This window comes from Tamandua tetradactyla, chromosome 2, assembly GCF_023851605.1.
Source record: "Tamandua tetradactyla isolate mTamTet1 chromosome 2, mTamTet1.pri, whole genome shotgun sequence".
Lineage (NCBI taxonomy): Eukaryota > Metazoa > Chordata > Mammalia > Pilosa > Myrmecophagidae > Tamandua > Tamandua tetradactyla.
This window is the reverse complement of record NC_135328.1, coordinates 180849378-180864136: the sequence shown is the minus strand read 5'-3', so window position 1 is coordinate 180864136 and position 14759 is coordinate 180849378. Positions and strand designations below refer to the sequence as shown.

At 41.0% G+C, this 14759-nt stretch overlaps 1 protein-coding gene across 1 annotated transcript in view; it reads left to right on the top strand.

Moving 5' to 3' along the window:
- The window catches only part of CFAP57 (cilia and flagella associated protein 57), a 112082-nt gene extending 99194 nt beyond the window's left edge, over positions 1 to 12888 (top strand). Inside the window, exons 22-23 of the mRNA XM_077149997.1 lie at positions 2652 to 2784; positions 12121 to 12888. Of these exons, the coding sequence (XP_077006112.1) occupies positions 2652 to 2784; positions 12121 to 12335 (348 nt within the window). The 3' untranslated portion in view covers positions 12336 to 12888. The remainder of the gene's footprint in view (positions 1 to 2651; positions 2785 to 12120) is intronic.
- Positions 12889 to 14759: the final 1871 nt, after the last annotated feature.

Sequence of the window (14759 nt, the reverse complement as noted above, 5' to 3'; positions counted from 1 at the left end):
CAACAGGAAGATGAACATGAGATTCATTTAAGACACGAAATCAATAGGCTTCAGTGACAAAATGGATGAAGATGACCAAGAAGAGGAAGTAATTAAAGATGTAAACTGAGAAGCCTGGGAAAATGATACTTTCAGTTTCTAGTCTTTATTATGATCCTTAACTGCTTTATTGAATGAGTCAAGAGAAGTGAAGTAAAGTGCAACTGATGAAGAAGAGGAGTGGAGAGAGACTCCCAAGGGAACAAGTTTGCACATGAGTTCTTTGTGGCTCTCCTAAGACCTTCCCTTGGCCTCCCCTATCCCACCTTTACCCCAAGCCTTCGTTTCTAACTTCGTTATTGATAAAAATCTTTTCCTATTCAATTTGGTATTGACTGCATTCATTATTCATTTGTTTATCTATTTCACAAACATTTATCACTTCTTACATTCAGGTCAATGGCCAAGGATCTTAGAGCCCTATAAATATTGTATTGGCCATGCCATGATTTAAAGTCAACATAGAGAGGGGCGGGCCGCGGTGGCTCAGCGGGCAAAGTGCTTGCCTGCCATGCCGGAGGACCTCGGTTCGATTCCCGGCCCCAGCCCATGTAAAAAACAAACAAAATACAATAAAACAAGAAAATGTTTAAAGATGTTTCCCTTTCTTCCTTCCTTCCTTCCTTCCTTCTCTCTGTCTTTCCTTCCCTTCCTCCCTCTCTCTTTAAAAAAAAAAAAAGTCAACATAGAGAAATGCCGGGGAGAAAACAAGCGGGGTGGGGGGGAGGGGGGGGGGGGTTTACTGCAGAGAAGACAAACATGTGTAGCACTGGAATGGAAATGTGGAAGATTTGAACCCATCTAATCCTAGATTGGGTAAAAGAGTAAAAGATCAGATGGAGAAAACCTACTGACTTACAGAAAAACATGCACAAGGCCTAGCCTGGAGAACAAGGGATTAGAAATAATAATTGGGCATTTCATCCATAAGGAGATAATTTTTTTTTTTAATGAGTGACATACTGAAAGATCTGAAGGTATAGATCAATGCTTAAATAAAGAGGCTCTGGAAGAAAAGAATCTGTTGGGTGTCTCAACTGGGGCACAGGCATATCCCTGTAGAAGAGAACTGTCTTCAAGGATTGTTGCAAAGAATATTTGGGTCATCCTATTCTCTGGGCTCTGACTCCACTCCTGAGTAATGTCCCAAATGAAAGCAGTCTGTCCCTGTCACAGGTCAGTTTTATGTAGATTTGGACTGCATTGGCTTTTTCTGGTACTCAGGCCCTCAAAGGCCTTGTTACTTTTAAATATGGTCTGGCCTGAGGACCAGCAGACTCTCTTCCTACAATCTGCATAATTGGAAGCTACAAGTAATAAGATATTCAGGGCATGATTGAATGAGAGGCCCAGCAAAGCAGCCAGTCTCTCTGGGCCCATGGTGATGGACACCTCTCCATGGTGCCACCCTTGGTGCTCTTGTGCTGAGTGTGAAATGGAAGGCAGTGACTTGAGATGTTGGGAGAGAAGAAAGAAGAGACTCCTTGGTGCCTGAGTGAAGGCCCCACAACCTGACCTCCAGCAAGCTCTTCATCCTCACCTCTCTCTACTCTCCTCTTCCCACTTTGTGCTCCAGTGACATGGAACTGTTGCAAGTTCCCATCCCCCTCCCTTTCCATTAGCCATATCATACTTCTGTGCCTTTGCTTCTGTGGTTCCTGTTGTCTGGAATATCTTTTACCTTCTCTTTGGTAACTTTTTCAGGCCTCAACCCAGGGGTCAGTTCCCAGAATTCCATCCTGGTCATACAGGTAGGAATAAACACCTTCCTCTGAGCCTTACTCTGTCAGCAAAATGGCCATCACACTAAACTATGCCCAGAAACTCCACTAAAACATAAACTCTTCAAGAGCAGGGGCCAAGTCTTATTTGCTCACTACCCCAGGGTCAGGCACATAAGAGGTACTCAATAAATATTGGATGGATGGATAGATGGATGAATATTTCTGAAACACAAACAAAAGATGTGGTATTCTCAGATGTAAGTTATGTTTAGTTTTCTCTGGTCCTCACTAAACCACATGCCACTGAGGACAGGAACCATGTCTTCTGTATGCCTGCATCTCAAGGACTTAGTAGGTATGTTATAAAAGTAAGATCAGCAAATGAATTTGAAAGGTGAATAAAGTATAGCACAGTTCTTAGGAACTCACTGTTGAGTGGAACCCCAGCTCTGGCACTTGCTATCTGTGTACAAGTTACATAACCTCTCTGTGCCTCAGTTTCCTCCTCTGTAAAATTGAGATTGTAATATTATCTATCCCTAGAGTTAGTGTGATACTTAAATGCATCAAATTCATATAAAGTACTTAGAAAATTGATATTGTTGCTACTGTGGCCTTTGATGGGGAAAAGAACATAGATGGATGGGGATAGTGTACAGTGTCTGTATCTTAATTTACCAGAGTCCACCTGAAGGTAAGTTAATTGGTATCTCAAGAGGCTGAGTCGTGAGCTGGGATAAAGGCTCCTGCCCAACAGAAGACCCGGAGAATGAATGTGGGTCCAGGCCCATCTCTGCCATTCCCCACACCCACAGCCCCAACCTAGTGCAGGCCATATGCCCACTGCTCCCCAGTCCAGATTCACTCTGTCTTCCTTCTTTTCTGCAGGAAAATGTCTCCCTGATCAAGGAAATTAATGAGCTCCGCAGGGAACTGAAGTTGACGCGCTCCCAAGTTTATGACCTTGATGCAGCCCTAAAGCTGGCCAAGAAAAGCCATCCACAAGATGGTCCAGAGACAGGTAATGTCACAAGTCTCCAGGGGAGATTGAACATGGGAATCAGGGGATCGATGACAGCCATGAGCCATGTTCCACTTTGGCTTCCAAGGCTGTCTTCTCTGAGGCTTCCTCCTCAGGTCACATTTATCCCCTGGCCTTCTGGGAGCCTCTTAATGCCACATGCCTTTGCTTCAAAATCTAGGAGAACGTTACTACATTCAATGTCCTCTACTACATACTCACAGGTCCACAATCCCCTATCCAAAACCCTTGCAGTTAGCAATATTTCAGAATACAATATTTCTCGAACTTTAGGAAGGGTAGACCATACATATTGTGTATTACATAACATCCCCGGAGGGGTCTGAGGCAGTGCACTAAAGTCAAACATGTTAGTGTTTCTGTAGTGAAACATGACTACTCACACTAAGCTTTGTGGGTCTAAAAAGCTTTCCATTTTTAGAGCTTTTTGCATTTTAAAAATATGGATAAGGGATCAGAGACCTGGAAAATTAAAATAAAGATCAGAAACTATTTAAAGGGAAAGGGGAAATTATGTAAGAAACATTAAATGAGTTAGTTACTGTAATTACAGCCTAAAATTGCTCTGAATTTCTAACAACCAAGGCAAAAAGGAAAATAAAGAAATATGATAGGTCATACAGTTCTCATTGTATGGTAAAAGGAAGTTTATTCTGGAGAAACAAACCTTTCTTGGCACTAAATTCTATGAGAAACTTATCACATGGATCTTTACAAAAGAGATATTGTATAACATATTGAAGTCTTTAGCTCCAAGCTTTCAGACAATAACAAAATATTTTTCAGATGTCCTTTTCTTCTCTGGGCAGTCAATAAAAATTAAGAATATATAAGGCATTTCTATAGAAAATCAAGGCTGCATAATTCAAGTATATTGCTTTCTGATGGTTTACAATCAAGAATAAAGCTTAGTGACCTTGATGAACTAAAGCATCCCATGGCTGTGGATTGGGTCATTCAAATATCAGTTATCTCTTGTACTGTGGTTATGTAAGATACTATCATTGGAAGAAGCTGATTGACAGGTACACAGGAACTTTTCATACTATTTTTGCAGCTTCTTAGAGTCTTAAACTGTTTCATAATTTAAGTATGTATGGATGTATGGATCTATTTGTTGTCTCACATGCCTCTTTGGTTAGAGTTGTAGAGAGGTTAAGACAATAGTAAATCCTCTGAGTAGTATCTGAAGGGGCAATATTAGGTCTAAAGAACTAACATTTCAGCATATGTTATGAAGATTGAGATACCTGACTAGCTTGAGATGAAACCATATTCTCTTGGAGGTAACACATGGGTGTACCGGTGAAAAATTGCAAAACACCTCTAAAAAATGTTTCAAATCTGCTTAAGCTTCCTAGCAAATACTCAGTTAAGACCTTCTCAGGATGCTGTATGGTTTAGCCAGGTTCTTTTTATTACCATTATGGAAATTTTCAAGCATATCCAAAAATAGAGTGAAAAGCCTAATGAGCTCCCATGAATCCATCTCCCAACTCCAGCAGTTATCAACCTCTGTCATTCTTGTTTCATCAGTACCCATTCCTACATACCTCCACCCCAACTCTGGATTATTTTGAAACAAACCAAACATCCTATCATTTTTGTGATCTAGTTTTAGTCAAGGAAGATTTCATTTCAAACTATTGAAACAGATATTACCAATTATTATATTTGCTGCCTTAACTATGGAATAGCCTAAGTCTGACCTCTGCCTTTGAACATGGGCCCACAAAGATGAGTTAACTTATAGTGTACATCCCCAAATTGTCCAAGGAATTGACTGATTCAATTGGTTTTTAGGAATTCTTTATTTGAACATGAGAGGTTATCATACCCAAGCCACTATTTTAGTTTTAGCAGCATTTATATTAAGCTTTCATTCAGATAGTAGTTAACTAATAGAGCTAATAGACACATCTGCTTGTTTTTTTAATTATTAAAACAATATCATTAGATCTTTTGATATAAAGGTGGCTAACTGAAAACCTACTAAAATGGCATAAATAAACCATAAGAACAAAGAGAGCCCAAAAGGAAACAACAGCCACATCGTTTTGGAAGCTAAAAAATGAATGAATGAATGATAACTCACTTCATAAACTCGAGAAACTTGAATCCTAAGCCAGAAGTATGGAACTGAGAAGAAACTTAACGTATACCATAGAGGCCTCAAAATGTTCAGGAATTAGCAGCTCTCTGGCAGGTGAAGGTACAGCTAAAAAAATGAAGTATAGTCTGTTGAAGAAGCTGTTAGATTCTTCTGTTATACACTCAGTGGCGGAAATTAGATCCACACCAGAGTTCCAACATAATGAAATTTCAGAATACCAGAGTATGATGAAAAAATTCTCTAAGCTTAAATGTTGGGTGGTGGGAAGGTTTCATACAAAGAATCAACAGTCCAAATTGCACTGGACTTCTCAACAACAGTTGGAAGCTAGAAGAGAGCAAAGAAATACCTTTACTCTTCCAAGGGAAAATATTTCCCACCAGAATTCTAGATGCAGTCAATCAATCAATCAAGCATGAGTGGAATTAAGACACTTTCAGATATACAAGGGTCTCAACAAATTTACCTCCAGTTTTGGTTTCCTAATTCTGCTGGAATGCAATATGCCAGAAATGAAACAGCTTGTAAAAAGGGAATTTATTAAGTTACAAGTTTACAGTTCTAAGACCATAAAAATGTCCAAACTAAGGCATCCAGATAAAGATACCTTGACTCAAGAAAAGCCAATGTCTGTCACATGGGAAGGCACATGGCTGGAGTCTGCTGGTCCTTGTTCCTCGTTCCATTGCTTCCAGCGTCTGTTGCCAGTGGTTTCCTCTCTATGTGTCTGTGGGCCTTCACTTAGCTCCTCTGGGACACAATCCTGGGTTTTGGCTTGCTTTACATTTCATGGGAAAGTGCATGATGATATGTGCTGGGCTCTGCATGTCCAGACATCCATGTCTAGGTGTCTGCTCTGTCAACAATCCAAGCATCTCCAAATATCTGCATCTCTGTCAGCTCTGAAGCAACTGTTATCTAAGCGTCTGCATTTGAGGTTTCTCTAAATGTTTCCCCTTTTAAAAAGGACTCCAGTAAACTAATCAAGGCCCACCTGTGAATGGGTGGTATCATATCTCCATCTATTCAAAAGGACACACCCACAATTGGGTGTGTCACATCTCCATAGAAGCAGTCCAATCAATAGAATCAGGATTAAAGGAAACATAGCTGTCCCCACAAGATTGGAGCAGGAAAAAGACATAACTTTTCTGGGGTACATAACAACGTCAAACCAGCACATCTCCCATTCACCCTTTCTCAGGAAGCTACTAATGGATATTCTTCACCAAAGCAAGGGAGTAAGCCAAGAGAGAAGACATAGGATTCAAGAAACGGGACAATCAAACAAGAGAGAAAGAAAGAAATCCCTAAGATGATTGCGAGGGGAGATCCCCAGATAACAGCCCTGCCAAAGGACTATGAAGCAACCCATCTAGATTGGGTAGGTCAGAAGCAATTGGAGAAGATGAACCTGATAGCATCTCTAATATCTAATGAGAGACTATTTACACAACTACTAAAGAGTTAAGATTGAATTAGCAATATGTACATATAAAATTAAGGAAATGATAAAACAAAGCATATATTAATTCCAGGGAAAGCAAATTTATGCAGGAAAGGAAAAGTAATCATTGTATACTGTGTGGCTCAGCTGTGACAGCAGTTATATGAGGTATAATAATGTAAATTCTGACTATTGATCTGCTCAGGATTCAAAAGATGGCAGGAATTATGCATGGATAGTAGGGGGCTAAAGGAAAGCTAAGTTCTTATGTTTCACAATGAGAACTAAATACATAATGTGTAAAAATGATAAACCAAAGCAGCCATATAAACATGCTAATCAAAGTGTGGAAGTTGATACCAAAGGACTTAGCTAAAATAATTAAAATTGTTGCCTCTGAGAGGTGGGAAATGGAGGGAGGGTGAAATGGAAAATTATCGTTATTTGCAAGCCTTATGTGGTTATTTGACCCTTTAAACTGTAGGCATATATGACTTGCTAAATAATAGTAATTAAGTTAAGAAAATACATCATTAGGAAAAGCATGCTTGCTTTCCAATTCCAGTTTGCTACTGTAGACATATTTTTTAAAAAAGAAATAAAAGTAAAGGAAAATCTGAGTCAAAGCAATAAAAAAAGAAATAAAAGTAAAGGAAAATCTGAGTCAAAGCAATACAGAATGAATTAGGAAAATATACGTGAACTAAGAGGCAAAACATACATTGCAGAGGGAAATATTTGAGATAAGCATGTATCAGCCTTCACACTAAATGAAAGAGAAGAAACATAAGGGATATGATTTCTCACTCTCACTCAAAGCCCATATCCAGGCAAATTCAAAGTTTAGAATTTACAATAAATTTGTGGCTCAAAGCAACCCTAACTGAAAATTTAATTTAAAATACCCACAAGCTGGTAGTGTCCCAGGTCCCTAGCAGAAACAAATGCAGATTCTCTCTGGAAGAGTACATTTTAAACCCAAGTTTCAGAGTTCCCACAGATAATGTTCCAAGGAACATGTACTCAGTCAAAAATCACTTAATACAAAAGTAAATAAATCACCATGAATGAAATGTAACAGAGACAAAGTACAGAATAAAACCACAATGATAATGATAGTAGAATTATTAAAATAAGAATGTTTAATATGAAAAAAGAAATAAAAAGGAAATTTGAAAATAAGACAAAAGAATAAAAGTCTCCCAAAATTGAATAGGCAGACTTGAAAAACGAACCAAATAAAACTTCTAGAAATGAAAACTGTAATAATTGAAAGTATAAATTGAATGTATTGCCAGATTTGGGCTTCTACATTCTTGGCTATGCCATGACAAAGACTTCTAGGGCACAGCACAGATTAAGCAAGCAGGTAGAAATTTATTTAGTATACACATGAGAAAAATGTGTGGACATTCTTGCAAGAATAGAAAGAGGATAGAGGCCAAAGGCATGCAATACTGTGGGAAAGATTTGCTTTTGTAGTTTTTCTGTTCCTATTATAATTTTCTGTTAGTTATTTTATTGCTTTCTCCCTCTGCCTCCTTTGCTGAAGGCTGATCCTAGATAACTCCTTCAGGTGCCAGGTGCTATTTACTACCACCGGAGGTTGTTTACTTCTGTTTTCCTCAGAGATATTTTTCTCTGTGCCTCTTTGCATCCTAACTGTTCTCTGGAATTTGTCCTTTGCTCATTAGCCAGCCATCACCCTAATTCTAACCCTGGACAGACTGAACAATAGATAGACATATCTCAAGAGAGAATTCATAAAAGAAAAGAATGAAGATTAGAATAAAAGAATTGCTCAGATTGCAGCCCTGAGGGACAAATATATAGAAAAAGACAAAGAGAATAGGATAATTTAACTCACATCTAACTGAAGTTACAGAAAGAAGAAAGAGAGAATGAAGAGAGGCAAAATCGCAATAAAGAATATCTGAGAGTTTTTCAGAATTGATGAATGATGTCAATTGTCAGACTAGGAAGCCATATATAAATGAAAAAACTCACATTTAAACTGCAGAACTTCAAAGACAAAGGGAAGATATTAAAAGCAGCCAGAGTGCTCAGATAGATTGCACACAAAGATATAACAATTCAATTAATATCTGACTTCTCAATAATAGCAACAGCATAGGCACGAAATAGTGAAATGATATGTTCAAAGTGCCAAGAGGTAATAACTGTCCCCTTGAGTTATAACTAGTGAAACTGTCTTCTAAAAATGGGGCCAAAGGAAAAAATTCTAACAAATAATTTGTCATCAACAAATCCTTATTAATGGAACTTTAGTTCTAAAGAATATACTTCAGGAAGAAGAAAAAATATTCCAGAGGAAAGTGTGAATGCAAGAAGAAATGATGTCAGGAAATGGCAAGTATGTAAAATCTAAGCAAGCATTATTTATATAAAACAGTGTCTAAATTGTGGGTTAAGACATCAAGATAAAACTAAAATACTGGGAGGTGCCAAGGAAATTGAGCTAGAGAATTCTAAGTCCTTATATTGTTTTACAGGAGGGTAAAAACATTGATTTACTTTGAACTCTGTTAAGTTAAATATGTGTGTTAATTGTTTTAGGGTAGCTAATTTTTAAAAAAATATGAAAAGAATTTATACCTTCCAAACCAGTATAGGAGGAAAAAATTTTAAAAAGACCAATAAGGGGGGGGGGGTAACAAATACAAAATTTAATCTGTTGAAGGAAGCTGGTGGGTAAGATGCAGAGAGAGAGAGGGACTGGCCAGATCTGGAAGATGCCAGGTTGGGGTCAGCAAGGAGCAAAAAGGAGAATGAGGATATGAGAGGAGTGGCAAGGTTTGGGTCACAAGGAGAGAACTGACTTTGTGCAGCCATAGAGGGAGAAGGACAGTTGGGTTTACACACCACAGCACATGGAACAAGGATCAGCAAAGGGAGTACCCTGCAAAACTGAACTAAAGTATTGTTAGCAGACAAGTCATTATCTAAGGAAATGGGAAGAGAATTCCCTTCACTCCAGTGAAGGGAAGGGACAGAGGAAAATCACATCCCTTGCCCTCAAGATGCTCACAGACAAGGTAGAGAGACGACCAGCAAACAAGGGCAAAGTCCTCCCTTGGGCCACTGGACCATCTTCCATGTAAGCTGGTCTACCAGGAGGCAGAGAAGCACCCCTGGGAACATTCATGGGGTAGTGTCACCCAGTCCTAGCATGTTCCAGGAGACTACCGCTGTGGAGGCCCCTTCATCAGCCAGCAGCTCTGTGCCACTCCTGAATTGCCTTGCAGCTCTGCAATCTCTGATCTCCACCTCCCTTGCATGTGGGGGGGGGGGGGGGAGGGGAGCCTGACTGTGCAGCACAGCCCACTGCCCAGCCTGAGGTCACTTAATTACCCTGTAATTGAGCAACCTGGTGGGTCTTAAAGCTACAGTCTACATCAAGATCCTTATAAAACATGGAGAAACAATGGGGCATAGAGACAAGTGTGGCCAGCCCTGCTGGTGGCAGCACAGAGGCCCTCCATCCACACCAAACTGGAGAAAGAGGAAGAATTCTTAGTGCTGGAACATTGCCAGGCTCGGTCCCCTGGGAAGCCAGATGGTGATGGGGTGAGTAGCTATGTATGCAGGCCTATGAAGGAAGGTGCAGAGAATGGCCCAGAGACTATGCAGGTAACTAAGAAGAAGGGAAGTAGGAGAGGGAGCAGGTAGAGAGGTAAACAGAAACTAAACAGAGGTGAATGATGAAGAGAACAGAGGCCCAAGCAGATGGATGGCTTGTAGCCTATGTGAGCTGTACCTTCCACAGGGGCGTGCTCTCCCCAGGACACCAGAGACAGGCCACAGCTTGACTACGGGTGGTTATCAGGGGCATCCAATAACAGAAGGAAGATGAAGGGCCAAGACCTCAAAACAGAAAAAAAATAGTTAAAAATCAAGAGCATAGAAATTGCAGAAGAGTTAAGGAACAGAGGTAGAAGTCCAGACCTCTGGAAAGAAGGATGGGATAAGCTAAGTACTCTTTGAATGCTGGCTCCATCAGACAAGTTAGAGGCCAAAAGCAACACTGGCTGCTGGCCAACTCTCTTTGAAACTCTTTCCGTTCCAGGTCCCAAATATCTGTTCTTTTCTAGTTTTTCCCCAAGATGTACAAGGAAAAGGGTTTGCAGTAAACAGGATCCCCTCTTCCACTGAGAGAACTTTAACTGTGATCATGGAATTGGAGACTTAGTTTCTCAGTAAAGCAGGTGGCAAAGTCATCTGTAAGAGTGGGACAGAGGATATAGGATAGAGGCTAAATTTCAGAAATGCTGCTGTGGAGAATGGGAGAGTTCTCTGACTATGGACAAAACATTCAGCTGAGGCTGAAGACCGTGAATTTGAATCCCACTTTTTCTCCTAGTGCACAGCAGTCCAGATGTGCAAGTATAGACATGAATGGTTGGATTATCTCAGGTTTGAGCTGTGTAGGTACACGGGACAGAAGGACAAAGGAACTGGAATACTGCGGGTCCTATCAAGAAAATAGCTGAAGAAACTCACTATGGGTCTAACTGAATAGAGAAGGAGTGAATCTAAAGGAGGCCAACTGGTAGGTAAAAAATGGAGTTGTCCAGGAAGAAGAGGTCCCAATTCAGTCAAAGAGAAGGTGTCTTGAGCCTAAGGAAATTAGAGGTTGTGATCAGAGAATGGAGGACTAGAGTGAAAGATTTAAAAGATGCGGCAACCTGGTGATGAGGGAGTGGGGAGCCAGAAGTGGCATGGCGTTGGACATCAAAGTCATTGTTTTAGTTTCTTAGGCTGCTTAAAACAGTACCATGTAATGGGTAGGCTTAAACAATGGGAATTTATTAGCTTAGAGTTTGAGGCTGAGAAAATATCAAAATCAAGGCATCATCAAGGCAATACTTTCTTCCCAAAGACTAGCTGCTGGCAATCTTTGGCTCATCTGCCATATGGCGAGGCACATGGCAGCATTTACTGGTCTCTCCCTTCTTTTCCACATTTCATTGCTTTAGCTTCTTGCTGTGGCTTTCTCTCTTTCTCTCTCTCTGAATTCATTCCATGTATAAAGGACTCCAGTAATAGGGTTAAATCTCATCTTGATTGAGGTGGGTCATACCTTAAGTGAAGTAGCCCCATCAATACGTCCTACTTACAATGGGTTTACACCTACAGGAATGGATTAGATTTAAGAACATGTTTTCCTGGGATACATACAACTTCAGGCCACCACAGTCATTAATGCTGGGAGGTCTGCATCATAAGGCCAGAGAATCAGATGAGCGTGGACATTGATGTTGAGACAGGGAAGATAACTGAGGGTCTGGGGAGAAGTCTTCAAGGAACATGAGAGAGTGGCCACATGAGGAGTAGAGAGTTTTACATTGAGGGGAAGACTGGGGACTGGGAAACTAACACTGGTTACCAAGAGAGTGCCACCCTGCCTGGGGGCATCAGGAATGGAAGAATTAGCAGCCTTCACTGGACAGAGCCTCAGAGCAGGCAGATTGGGGGGCTCAGGAGAGAGGCTGGACTGGGACTGTGTTCAGCATTAACCTTACTTCCCTCTGAAGTGGATTTGTTCATTTCTCCATCTCTCTGATAGACAGTAAAACATCTGATCTCTGTATCCCCAGTGACTGAATCAGGTGTCTGCCCCATAGTAGATGCTCAATAAATGTTTAAGGGAGGGAGGGAGGATAGGTTGGTTTCGAAGAAGCTTGGCAGCAGTCCAAGGAACAGACTCCCATTAGTCCTGCTCTTTTCCTCTTAGTGCCTAGCAGAGACGTGACTGGCATCGCTCCCACCAGGAGACTAAATGAGCAAGAAGAAACCAGAAGAATTATCGAAATGCAACGCCTAGAAATCCAGCGCCTCAGAGACCAAATCCAAGAGCAAGAGCAGGTTCCAGGGTTCCACCCTCTCGCTGGAGTCCGACTTCCCTCCCTCATCGACTCAGAGGTAAATTTTGAGGTGGAGACCAAGTGACCCCATCTGGTGTGGTACCTCCATCCACAGCCAGGGGAACCACTGAACATCTTTCTCCAGGCCACACTCTGGGCTGAAGTTCCTGGATTTCCTGCAGTCCCTGCAGCACAGATCCCACCCAACCTCTTTTTCCCTGCCCTGAAGGGCTGGGGACTCATCAGAATAAAGATGGTTACCCACAACTGTGTCCAGCTCTCTGCTTAGCTAGGGAGCTGAGGTTGGGGAAGGGAAAGCAGGGTGCCTGAGGGCTGGGGCGAGATGGGGCAGGGGACACCAAATCATACAGAACCGCTGCTGCATGGTCCTACCAGGGCACAGTGCTGTCACTGCAGAGCTCACAGATTTGGGGGCTGGATTCCTGCTACGCCCCTCTCCTTTTTTCTCTAGGCCTTACAGATCAGACCACCTATCACTGCCTGCTATTTCCGAACTGGCTTTCACCTCTGCCAGATAAGTCAAGACTAGACAAAGCCTCACCATTTTTTTTCCTTTATGAAACATTGAGGTTTTCTATGGATTTTTTTTTTAATTTCTCTGTAAAGACAAGGGAAAAGAAGAAAATAAAATAAAGAACATGGAAAAGTTACAAGATTACCTCAAAGTCTCACATTATTGGCTGACCCTGTTCTTAGAAATATAAACAGAGGCCTTCCCTTATTTCTGGGACCCCCATGCCACTCTGGATGTGTCAGCTTTTTCTGCAAGGCCGTGCCCTGCTCCTCCACTTCAGGGGATACTTCTCCCTCTACCAATCCCCCTTCTTTACCCACAGGCCCCATGATTGGGAACCCAGCTACACACAGATGCCAGGAAAGATAGTTTTGTTTATGCACTAAAGAGCAAGGAAATATTTTTTTCTTCTCCAACCTGCAAAGGCCAGACACCTCTCTAATACTCAACTAACATCTAAGCCCTGGTCCCTGCTGGTCACCTCTGGCTGTCTTAGCCTGGCATCACTGGGGCAGCTGCTGCTCTTCCCATTTTCCCCAATCTGCTTTATCCAAACTCTGGGCACTGCTCTCCAGTAAAACTGATTAAAAATTTTTCCCTTCTGTTTTTTGTAGGAGGGTTTTTTGTTTGTTTTTATTATTAGAAAATTCAGGACAGAAAAATCACGCATAAATTACAGAATTCCCATATGCCACCCTATTATTAACACCTCATATTAGTGTGGTACATTTGTTACAATTCATGAAAGAACATTTATAATTGTACTATTAACTGAAGTCCATCATTTACAGTAGGATTCACTGTTGTAAAGTACTACTTTTTAAATTTTTGTTCTAGTATCATATATACAACCTAACTTTCCCTTTTTAACCACATTTAAATATATGATTCCGTGGGGTTATTACATACACAATTTGCGTTACCATCACTATCATCCATTATGAAGACTTTGACCACCCCAATTAGAAACTCTGTACCAATTAAGCATTAACTCTACATTCCCTACCCCAACCCCCACCCCTGGTAGCCTATGTTCTAGTTTCTAGCTCTATGAATTTGCATATTCTAATTATTCATAACAGTAAAGTAATTCAATAGTTGTCCTTTTGTGTCTGGTTTCTTTCACTCCACATGATATCGTCAAGGTCCATCCATGTTTTTTGCATGTATTAGAACTTCAATCCTTTCTATGACTAAATAATATTCCATTGTATATATATACCTCATTTTGCTTATCCATTCATCAGCTCGTGGACATCTGGTGTTCTAGTTTGCTAGCTGCCAGAATGCAATATACCAGAAATGGAATGGCTTCTAAAAAGGAGAATTTAATAAGTTGCTAGTTTACAGTTCTAAGACTGAGAAAATGTCCCAGTTAAAGCAAGTCTATAGAAATGTCCAATAAGGCATCCAGGGAAAGACACCTTGATTCAAGAAGGCCAACGAAGTTCAGGGTCTCTCTCTCTCAAGTGAGAAGGCATATGGCGAACACAGTCACAGTTTCTTTCTCGGCTGGAGGGGCACATGGTGAGCAAGGCGTCATCTGCTAGCTTTCTCTCCTGGCTTCCTGCTTCATGAAGCTTCCCGGGAGGCTTTTTCCTTCTTCATCTCCAAGGTTGCTGGCTTGTGGCCTCTCTGCTTCTCGTGGCTATGTCGTTCTTCTCTGCTGTCTCTGAGTCACTCATTCTCCAAAATGTTTCCTCTTGTGTAAGACTCCAGAAACTTATCAAGATCCACCCAAATGGGTGGAGACATGTCATCACCTAATCCAGTTTAACAACCACTCTTGATTGGGTTATATCTCCAGGGAGATGATCTAATTACAGATCCAAACATACGATATTGAATAGGGATTATTCTGCTTTTATGAAATGGGATTTTGATTAAAACATGGCTTTTCTAGAGGGCATACATCCTTTCAAACCAGCACACCTGGGTTGCTTCTACCTTTTGGCACTTATGAATAATGCTGCT